This window comes from Acomys minous (assembly GCF_964271855.1).
Source record: "Acomys minous genome assembly, chromosome: 2".
Taxonomy (NCBI): Eukaryota; Metazoa; Chordata; class Mammalia; order Rodentia; family Muridae; genus Acomys; species Acomys minous.
Genome location: NC_140484.1, coordinates 136,336,905 through 136,348,332, shown reverse-complemented (window position 1 = coordinate 136,348,332; position 11,428 = coordinate 136,336,905). Strand labels below are relative to the sequence as shown.

Below are 11,428 nucleotides of genomic sequence, written 5' to 3'. Positions count from 1 at the left end.
ACTTAAATCAATTCCACTGATATCAGGGACAGGACAAGGCTTTTTTCACTTTATGTGTATCTCCTCAACATAATACTTGAAGTTTTTGCTAGAGCAATAAGATAATTAAAGGAGATATAATGGATAAAAATTGGAAAAGAAGAAGTCAAAGATCACTATTTGTAGATGATATAATACATAATTATATAGCATATAATTGATACCAAGCTTTTTATACATAAATGAAGACAAAAGTTCTACAAAAGGAATGCCCACAGGATTTACATATAAAATGGCATCTTGTCAAAAGTGATCTACAGATTCAATTCAATTTCCATTAAAATGCTAGCATAATCCTTTACAGACCTTGAAAACAATTCTCAATTTCATACAGAAAAACAAAAACACTGAATAGCTGAGACAATCTTGTACAATAAGAGATCTTCTGGAGGTATCTCCATCCCTGATCTCAAGCTGTACTGTAGAACAGTCATAATAAAGACTGCATGGCAATGGCATAGAAACAGACAGATGGATCAATGGAATCCAAATGAAGAACCAAAAATAAAAAAACCCACATGCCTATGGAGAGTTGACTTTTGTGAAAGAAGCCAAAACCATACAGAGGAAAAGACATAGCATCTACAACAAATGGTGCTGGTCTAATTGGATGTCTATGAGTAGAGAAATGCATATCATCCTACAGAAAACTAAAGTTCAAGATGAACAAAGACCTCAGCATAAAACCAGTTACACTAAATCTGTTAAAAGAAGAAGTGGGGAAGAGCTTAGAGCTCTTTGGCATAGAAGACAATTTCCTAAACAGAATGCCAACATCTCTGTCTCTAAGACTAGCAGTTCATAAATGGGACCTCATGAAACTGAAAAGTTTCTGTAAGGCAAAGGGTACTGTCAACAGAAGAAAGAGCCAGCCTACAGACTGGTAAAAATCTTCACCAACCCTACATCTGACAGAGGGCTAATATCCAAAATATATAAAGAACTCAAAAAACTTAAACACCATCAAACCAAATAATCCAATTAAGAAATGGGTAGTATTCCATAGTGTAAATGTACCACAGTATCTTTATCCATTCTTCTATTGAGGCACACTTAGGCTGTTTCATTGTTCTGGCTGTTATGAATAAGGCTGCTATGAACATGGCTAAGCAAATGTTCTTGTTGTGTGCTGGAGCATCTTCTGGGTATGTTCCAAGGAATGGAATAGCTGGGTCTTGAGGAAGCCTTACTCCCAGTTTTCTGAGATAAAACCAGATAGATTTCCAAAGTGGCTGTAATTGTTTGCATTCCCACCAGAAATGAAGGAGTGTGCCTCTATCTCCACTTCCTCACCAGCATGTGGTGTTGCTTGAATTTTTGATCTTAGCCATTCTGATGAGTATAAGATGGAATCTCAGAGATGTTTTGATTTGCATTTCCCTGATGACTAAGGAGGTTGAGTATTTCTTTAAGTGTTTCTCAGCCATTTGAAATGCCTCTGTTGAGAATTCACTGTTTAGTTCCAAGCCCCATTTCTCAATTGGGTTATTTGACTTGGTGGTGTTTAATTTCTTGAGTTCTTTATATATTTTGGAAATTAGACCTTTGTCAGATGTAGGGTTGGTGAAGATCTTTTCCCAGTCTGTAAGCTGTCGCTTTGTTCTCTTGACAGTGTCTACTGCCTTACAGAAACTTCTCAGCCTGATGAGGTCCCATTTATTAAGTGTTGACCTTCATGCCTGGGCTGTTGGTGTTCTGTTCAGGAAGTTGTCTCCTGGGCCAATGTGTTCCAGGCTCTTCCCCACTTTTTCCGATTTAGTGTCTCTGGGCTTCTGTTGATGTCTTTGATTCACTTGGACTTGAGTTTTATGCATGGTGACAAATGTGGGTCCAATTGCATTATTTTACACGAAGACATCCAGTTCAACCAGCACCATTTGTTGAAGATGCTATCCTTTTTCCATAGAATAGATTTGGCTTCTTTATCAAAAATCAAGTGACTATATGTGTGCATTCGTATCTGGGTCTAGGATTCGATTCAACTGATGAAAGAGATTAATGCTGTACCAGTACCATGCTGTTTTAATTACTACAGCTTGAGATGAGGTATGGAGAATCCTCTGGAGGATCTTTTATTGTACAAGATTGTTTTCGCTATTCTGGGTTTTTTGTATTTCCATATGAGGTTGAAAATTGATCTTTCAATATCTTTAAATTTTTGTGTAGGTGTTTTGATAGGGATTGCATTGAATCTGTAAATTGCTTTGGGTAAGATGGCCATTTAGCTATGTTAATTCTCCCTATCCATGAGCAAGGAAGATCATTCCATCTTCTAATGTCATGTTCAATCTCTTTCTTCAGAATTTTGAAATTTTTTCCACACAAGTCCTTCACTTGCTTGATTAGAGTAACTCCTAAATATTTTATATTGGTTATGGCTAAGGTGAAGTGTGTAGTTTTCTTAATTTCTTCCTCTGCATGATTGTCTTTTGTATATAGGATGGCTACTGACTTTTTTGTGTTAATTTTGCATCCATGCAATTTGCTGGAGGTGTTAACAGCTGTAGGAGTTCACTGGTGGAATTTTTTTGGGTCACTTAGGTACACTATCATATCCTCTGCAATTAGCGATAATTTGACTTCCTCTCTTCCCATTTGCGTCCCTTTGATCTCTTTTGTTTTCTTATTGCTCTGATTAGAACTGTCAGTACTATATTGAAGAGATATGGAGAGAGTAGGCAGCCTTCCCCTGTTCCCAATTGGAGAGGAATTTCCTTGAGTATCTCACCCTTTAATGTGATTTCGGCTATTGGCTTGCTGTATATAGGCATTATCATGTTGAGGTACATACCTTGTATTCCTGATCTCTCCAAAACCTAAAACATGAAGGGGTGTTGGATTTTATCAAGTGCTTTCTCTGCATCTAAGCAGATGATCATATGGTCTTTTATTTTCAGTTTGTTTATATGGTGGATTACATTGATGGATTTCCATATATTAACCTACCCCTGTATGCCTTGAATGAAGCCTACCTCTTCACGTTGAGTGACATCTTTGATGTGTTCTTGTATTCCTTTTGCAAATATTTTATTGAGTATTTTTGCATCAATGTTCATAAGAGAAATAGGTCTGAAGTTCTCTTTCTTTCTTGGGTCTTTGTGAGGTTTAGGTACCAATGTGACTATGGCCTCATAGAATGAATTTGGTAATGTTCCATTCATTTCTATATTTTGGAGTAGCTTGAAGGGTATTGCTATTAGCACACCCTTGAAGGTCTGGTAGATTCTGCATTGAAACCATCTGGCCCTGGGCTTTTTTTGGTTGAGAGACGATCAATGATTGCTTCTATTCCTATAGGGGAAATGGGACTATTTAGCTTGTTTGTCTGTTCTTCACTCAATTTTGACAAGTGGAGTTGTTTTGGAAAATAATTCGTTTCTTTTAGATTTTCAAATTTTGTGACATATATGCCTTTGAAGTAGGATCTTATAATTCTTTGTATTTCTTCAGTGTCTGTTTATATGTCTCCCTTTTCATTTCTGATTTTGTTGATTTGGATACTGTCTCTCTGCCTTTTAGTTAGTTTGGTTAACGGTTTGTCCTTCTTGTTGATTATCTCAGAGAACCAGCTCTTGGTTTTGTTGATTTTTTTAATGTTTTCTTTGTTTCTAATTTATTAATTTTAGCCCTGAGTTTGATTATTTCCAGACATCTATTCCTCTTGGGTGTTTCTGCTTCTTTTTTTCTATGGATTCCAGCTGTGTTGCTAAGTTGCTTATGTGGGATGTTTTCCAATTTCTTTTTAAAGGCCCTTAGTGCTATGAACTCTCCTCTTAGCACTGCTTTCCATGTGTTTTACAAATTTGGGTATGTTGTTCCTTCATTTTCAATGAATTTCAGGAATTCCTTAATTTCTTCATTTTTTTCCCTGACCCAGGTGTCATTAGTTAGAGAGTTGTTTAGTTTCCATATATGTGTAGGTTTCTTGTTATTTCTGTTGTTATTGAAGTGTAGCCTAAGACCATGGTGATCTTATATAATACATGGTATTATTTCAATCCTCTTGTATCTGTTGAGACTTGCTTTGTGACCTACTATGTGATCAATTTTGTAGAGTTTCCATGGGGTGCAGAGAAGAAAGTATATTCCTTTTTGTTTGGGTGAAAGTTTTGTAGATATCTGTTAGCTCCGTTTGATTCATGTCACTGGTTAATGATGTTATTTCTGAGCTTAGTTTCTGTTTCAATGACCTATCCTTCAGTGAGAGTGGGGTGTTGAAGTCTCCGACTATTATTGTGTGGGGATTGATGTGTGATTTAAGCTTCACTAACAGCTATTTTACAAATGTGGGTGGCCTTGTATTGGGAGCATAGGTGTTCAGAATGGTGATGTCATCTTGGTTGACTTTACCTTTGATGAGTATGAAGTGTCCTTCCTCATCTCTTTTGATTAATTTTGGTTGAAAGTCTATTCTGTTCAATATTTAAATGGCTATGCGTGCTTGCTTCTTGTGACCATTTGCTTGGAATATTTTTCCAGGCTTTTAACCTGAGATAATGTGTATCTTTATGTGTGAGATATGTTTCTTGAATGCAGAAGAATGTTGGATCTTGTTTATGCATCCATTCAGTTAGTCTGTGTCATTGTATTGGACAATTGACACCATTGATGTTGAGAGATAATAACGACCAGTTACTGTTTAGAGTCTTAATTTTGATGTTGGTTCCAGTAGAGTGTTTGTGTGGTTGTGTTTTTGTGATGGTGTAGTTATCTGTTTCCTGTGTAGTTTTGGTTGTAGCTTGTCCCTATGGGGTAGAGTAGTCCTTCTAGTACCTTCTGTAAAGCTGGATTTGTGGATAGGTTCTGTTTGAATTTGTTTTAGTCATGGAATACTTTGTTTTCTCCATCAATGGTTATTGATAGTTTTGCTGGGTAAAGTAGTCTGGCCTGGCATCTGTGGTCTCTTCTGGTTTGCAGGATCTTTGTTCAGGCCCTTCTGGTTTTTATGGTCTCTACTGAGAAGTCTGGTGTAAATCTCATAGGTTTGCCATTACATGTTATTTGGCCCTTTTCTCTGGCAGCTTTTAATATTTTTTTTTGTTGTGTATGCTATGTGTTTTGATTATTATCTGACTGGCAGTTTTTCTTTCCTGGTCTATTCTATTTCATGTTCTGTAAGCCTTTTGTATGTTTATAGCCATCTCTTTCTTTAGATTGGGAAAGTTTTCTTCTATGATTTTGTTGAGTATATTTTCTGGGCCTTAGAGTCTGGCATCTTCTTGTTCTTCAATGCCTATTACCCTCAGATGTCTTGTTTGCATGGTGTCCTTGATTTCTTGGATGTTTTGTGTCAGGATTTTTCTAGATTTTTCGTTTTCTTTAATGGTTGCTTCAAGACCTATGATTGTATCTTCTAGACCTGAGATTCGTTCCTCCATCTCTTGGATTCTGTTAGACAGGGTCACCTATGTGTTGCTCACCTACTTCTCTGAGCTCTCATTTTCCTGTTTTTCCTCTTTCTGTGTGTTTATCATTGAATCCCTTTTCTTCTTCAGATCTTGAACTGTTTTATTGATTTCTTTGATTTGTGTGTATATTCCTCATTTTCTTCCATTGCATCTTTATAAGCCTTCAGAACTTGAACAGTTTTAGTGGTTTCCTTCATGTGGTTGCTTGCATTTCCCTGATTTGTTTTCCAGTGCCTCTGTATAGGCCTCTTTTATGTCTTCCACCGGTTTGTCTGCGTTTTCTTGCATTTGATTATGAATTTTATTTGTTTCCTCCATTATCATCCTCATTAGTAAGGATTTGAGGTCATTTTCTTGTATATCTGCTGTACTTGCCTTCTCTGGGTTGCTTATTGGGATAGCTGGGATCTGGAGATTCCATATTGTTTTGGGATTTTTGCGTATGATTTTACGCTGTACTTTAGTCATCTTGCCATCTATGTTATTAGCAGGTAGCCTCTGGATTTGGGTGGAGGGAGTCCAAGGATAGATTCACCTGATATCTCCTGATTTCCTGAGGCTGGAAGTTCTGATGCTTCACTTGTCTGGATGGCAGGAGGCCTGCCCTGTAGTTTGGGTCTCTCACAGCCAGTGATCCCCAGCTCCCCTGTACTGGCCCTGGTCTCAGAACATGCGCTGGATTAGGCCAGTGTGTCCACAGTCTTTTGGGTTCTCTTATGACACTGGAGCTCTCCAGGGGCTGTAGCAGGTCTAGTGTAGGTGGTCTGATAGCCACTCTACTCTCTGGTCCCCCGAGATTTCCATAATCCTGCATCTCTGATGCTCCGCTGGTCTGTGTTTCCTGGTAGCCTTTTGGGACCCAGACTGCTCAAACAGTCCAGGTTAATGTTACAGGGCACAAATTGTACACACACTGAGTGCAGCTCACATCTCTGGACCCAAGTGGGTCTCAGGGCTTAATCCCTGTTATTAGCCCAGTTAGCACTGAGTCCAACCAGGGTCTTAGGCCCAAACTGCACACTGAGCTTGCCAGGTCAGCCAGAATCTCTGGGCCCAAACTGCCTGACAATTTTAGCCATGGACTCTGTGCTCAAACCGTGCACTGAGCTCATCTAGAGTCTCAGAGACCAAAATGCCCACCGAGTTCAGCTAGGTTCTCTAGGCCCAAACTGCCCCCAAGGTCCAGCGAGGGATTCTGGCCTCAAAAGGGGGGTAGAATTCTAGGCCCAAACCACGTTCCAAGTCTAGCCAGAGCCTCTGTGGGAAATTTTTTCTTTGTATGATTTTTCTAGGGCTAAGAAATAAAGAGAAAACATAGTTTGAGGAGAAATATCAGAATTCTGAACATTACTTCTAGTCCACTATTAAGATTTAAAGGGAGGGTATGGTGACCCATGCCTTTAATCCCAGCACTAGAAAATAGATGCAGGTAGATCTCTGTGAATTCAAGGCCAGCCAGGTGTGCAAAGTGAATCCAAGAAAGCCAAGGCTACACAGAGATATCCAGTCTCAAAAAAAAAAAAGAAAGAAAGAAAGAAAGAAAGAAAGAAAAGAAAAAGAAAAACAAACAAACAAACAAACAGGATCGAGGGCCAGTGGTGATCAGCTGGACATCTTTGGAACTTTGTCAAGCCAAAACCTCAACAGCAGTTCTAGATGTCTAGAGATCATATTGGACAGTCAGAAATCTCTAGAACTTTGTCAAACCAAGCAAAGCCTCAACGTCTTATCCTCATGTCACTGACAGATCTGTATTCATGACATAAAAAATAAAAGACCAACAAAGAATGTGAAGTAATAGAATTTTTTGGTAAAAAAAAGAACTACTGCTCAAGTACATTGAATGAAAGATGCCCTACAGCCAGGCGTGGTGGCACACACCTTTCATTCCAGCACTCTGTATGCAGAGGCAGGCAGATCTTTGTGAGTTTAAGGCCAGCCTGGTGCACAAAGTGAATTCAGGACAGCCAAGGCTAACACAGAGAGACCCTGTCTTGACACACCAAAGCAAAGCAAAGCAAGAAATCATCGCTACCATATGTTCTATAGCGCAAACCTCAAAGAAAAACTTTACAGAAAGCAGTTATAAAAGGTGCCAGCACTTTATTTGTTTTCTTTTTTAAAAAAAATTAGTTCATATTACATCTTTACCATTATCCCATCGCTTGTGTCCTCCCATTCCTCCCTCCCTCCTACTATAGCCCTCATCTACTCCCCTATAAATGTAACGGAGGGGGATCTCCTCCCCCTGTATATCCTCATAGGGTATCAAGTCTGGTTTTGGTGGCCTGCGATCCTTCTGCTGAGCGCCACCCGGCCTCACAATCAAGGAGAGGTGGTCAAATATGGGGCACCAGAGCTCATGTGAGATTCAGTCCTCACTCTCCACTCCACCGTGGAGACCGTTCTGTGCATTGGGTAGATCTGGGTCAGGGTTGGGTGTTAATTGCAGATATAATCCCTGGCTGGTGTCATAGTTTGAGCAGGATCCCTGGGCCCAGATCTGTCCTTCATAATGTTCTTCTTGTAAGTTTCTAGGACCCTCTGTACTTTATTGATTAAATGGAAATCCTGGGTGGTGAGTTAGACTCTACTCTTCTCAGAGTCCATGAGTTCCAGTAGAGGGCACTGCACTCCTCCCCCAGGAATCTAGAAGTTTTCAGGTATTTTGCTTGTTCTAGGACCCTGGGCAGTTTTTTCTACATGCAAACTATCTGAGCCTCAGAGTCTCTCCAATGGCAGAGGAGGACACAAAGACAGGGTAGATCCACACATGGAGGGTGAGCCATTTTGTCCTGCCTCGGGTGCAAATCCAAATCTCTCGCTCCAAGGGCCTCATGTTCGAGGAACATCCACAGGACTCGGGATCCAGGAGTGGAATGAGCTTTAGTAAGCAACCAGAAGCCTCCACCCTTGCTTGCTGTTCTTCTTCTTCTTAGACCTTTGCCTCCCTCCCTGACTGAAGCGTTGTCCAGTGTTCATAGGGCCCCGAGCATTCAGGAGCTTGGCAGAACTGGGACGTAGGAAATTATCCTTGTCAAGAGGATGCCTGCCCAAGTCCCCTCTGTGTCTGGACTGGTGAATTATAACTGCATTGGCTGGAAGAGTAGGATGAGGTCTCCCGAGGGTCGGCACAGGATTGAGATGGTTGCGTTCCTGAAGCGCTTCCCATTGGTCTAAGCAGGGTTCCTTGGTCGCTGAATTCTCTGTGAGGCACCGTTCCTCTCCCGCAGCTGCTTCTACGGCAGGGCCCATGTTGAGTTTTCTCTTGCAGGCTTTCTTAACCTGGGGTTTGGGGCAGAGAGCCTGGTAGACTCTGCTTCCAGGTTCCTTGACACTTTTACTTTTGAGATCGGTCCTCTGGACATAGAAGAGCAGGTAGGCAGGCTCACTGAGGACGGAAGCCACATCGCACAGGGTGACCCTAGAATCATCCATCTTATACCACTTCCCGTTGCCAGCTTTGACACAACAGAAGTAATGTCCACTGAGGCAAGTCACACCATCATGGACCAGCACGGCATAGAGGGTGTACACCAATGGTCCCCTATTAGGTGGAGACATGTATGGCCGCAGGTCAAGGGACTCGGGGTAGCTCACTTTCCTGTCTACTTTGTCACCCATGAAGCCTGAGAAGCGATTTAACGCAAGCAGAAGAACCTTCGGGGCTGTTTGAACTGTCAGGGTCTTGGAAGCTGGCATTTTCTCCCGACAACTACCACAAGAGTAGGCATTTTCTCCACAGAGCTCTTCCGCTTTCACTAACTCCTCCAAGGCTTGGGTGACACTCTGAGCTGTGCAGATGTCCAGGGGGATATCCAGGAAAGGCTCCAAGGAGTCTGAGGTGGCCTGGCAGTGCAGACACTTGATCTGAGATCTCCACAAACCTCCAAATATCTCCAGAATTGGGGTGCTGACCTGAGAGTGGGGCTCCGAGCACAGGCTCCCTCGAAGGCAGGCTTCATCCATGGCATTCAGGGTGAACATGAGGAACTCGTGGGCGTCTTCCTGCATGTACTTGTGGAAGGCGGCAGTCAACTCCTGCGAGGGCTGCATGACATCCCCGGAGTGGAGGAAACTCTGGGCCACATGAGCTTCCATAGCACACATCCTGCAGCCTTCCTGGTGAAGACAGCTCTGAGAGTGCTCCTTCGACAGCATGTAGGTGGCCAGCGGTGGCGTGTGCGTCAGGCACTGCAGGGCTGCATTCAGGTAGCAGCTGTTGCCAATGTTCTTGAGCCCGGCTCCCACGCCATGGAACTTCTCCCTCCTCGGACTGTCCTTCCCACTGGCACCCAGCTTGGCTGCCACTTGAACTTTCTTCTGGTGTAGGCCAACAGCGGCAGGTGAAAACACGACTGGCTCTGCTTTTAGAACAAGAACACAAAGGGAATTTAAAGTCAACAGCACTCATGGGGGACATGCCGAGGAGAACAAATATTTCATAAGGTAGCCTGACTCCATGTCAGGCTTCAGTTTTCTGCTTTGCCTGACTAGGTCTGAGTTTCTGTTTCTCAGACTTCAGGAAAACAGTTCCTGGAAAAACCACAGCTCTAGGGCAACAAGCAATTAGCTTTCAGGTAAGGTTGTTTGGCCCAATTGGAAAAGGCTCTCTCTGTCTACAGGTTGTGCTCTCATGCTCTCTGACAGTATTTAAACGTTAAAGGGACCCCCTGAGAAGGACAGTAAGATATTCTGCCATCTAGGCACTCAACAACTACTGATTCTAGGACAGTGTGAATCCTTGAGAAAACTTGTGCAGGGGTCTCTAGTGGGTCCTGAGAATGATGTTTGATCTTCTTCCCATGTCTGGAAAGTGATTAAAGATGTTCTTACCAATAAACTCAGGGCTGCAGTATTGACTGCTGGTCCCCTTAAATCTTTTCTCCTGTTTCTCAGTAATCCGTATTGTCCTCTCTGACTTTTTTCTAATCCTCACTCCCCAACTCAGGGACTGTTAGAGTTTGCCGGCAGACCCTGGCCATCAGGTGACCAAAAAGTATGTGTATATTCCTTTATGCCCTTGGTGTTTCAAGAAAAGAACACAGCTTGCGCTATCCAATCAAAGTAAACATCAACCATGAGTAGAAGGCAAACATTAAGGACTACAAAATACCTATTTTACAATAAACAGAGTTGATTATAGGAAGAATCCCCAAACAAGTACCCAAATCCTCAATCCCCTTGTAACTCTGTTTTGCTTCTAACCAATCAGTTTTAAAGTCATTACAAGACCCTTTGACTATCTATAAATTAAGCCTGAAGACCTCATTTCAAGGTTGCCATTTTGGAAAAGGGGGTGATCCCTGCATACTGGAATCTCTGGAGAAGAAACACTCCTTGCTTTTACAACTGCCTGAGTCTGGGGTTTGTCATCAGCAGCTCATCAGACCCCTAAAGTCCATCCAGTGAGACTTACCTTCCAAGAACAGCTGAGCAGCCTCCATGTCACCAGAAGCCTCTTCCAAGTACTGGGCTGGAGTCCTCTAAGGGAGCAGAAGGATGTCTTTCTCTTTTGAACCTGCCTGCAAGTGAATACTGGTCCTGAATGCTCAGTCTTATATCTAATTCTGTGGCCACGCCCACTAACCCATGCCAGAACAGCCACACCCTAGAATCCTTGAATTGAATCAGGCAGTTTAGGTGTGGCTTCTAGATAGCCTCTCTGAAATCTGATCTCTATGGAGGCCATTTTCCAGGATACAGCTCCATTTGCCTAGGCTTTTTTTTTTTCAAATAATGTAATTTCTTATTTTAAAAAAAACAGGCTATTCAGATTACATCCCAATTACTATTCCTAGGTGTCTCAAGGTTTGGTTTTCCTTGTAACAACAGAATGCAGGGACTGACGAAATGCCCTGAGGCAACATTCCTTTTAGGACCATAGGTTTCTTCCTAACATTCTTGGGGACTTGTTACAGGATCTTTGATCCCCCTGGGATCCCTGGACTTGACTATAAATCCCCGTTCTTGTAGTTGAG

The 11,428-nt window shown here is 42.0% G+C and overlaps 1 protein-coding gene across 1 annotated transcript; it reads right to left on the bottom strand.

The window, feature by feature from the left end:
• Positions 1-7,545: 7,545 nt before the first annotated feature.
• Positions 7,546-10,894, bottom strand: LOC311578601 (ubiquitin carboxyl-terminal hydrolase 17-like protein B; the record flags this gene model as incomplete). The annotated part of the gene is made up of 2 exons (XM_084748550.1): positions 7,546-9,814; positions 10,867-10,894. 2 exons carry the CDS (start codon positions 10,892-10,894, stop codon positions 8,334-8,336), a joined length of 1,509 nt encoding a protein of 502 aa, XP_084604676.1. The 3' UTR covers positions 7,546-8,333.
• Positions 10,895-11,428: the final 534 nt, after the last annotated feature.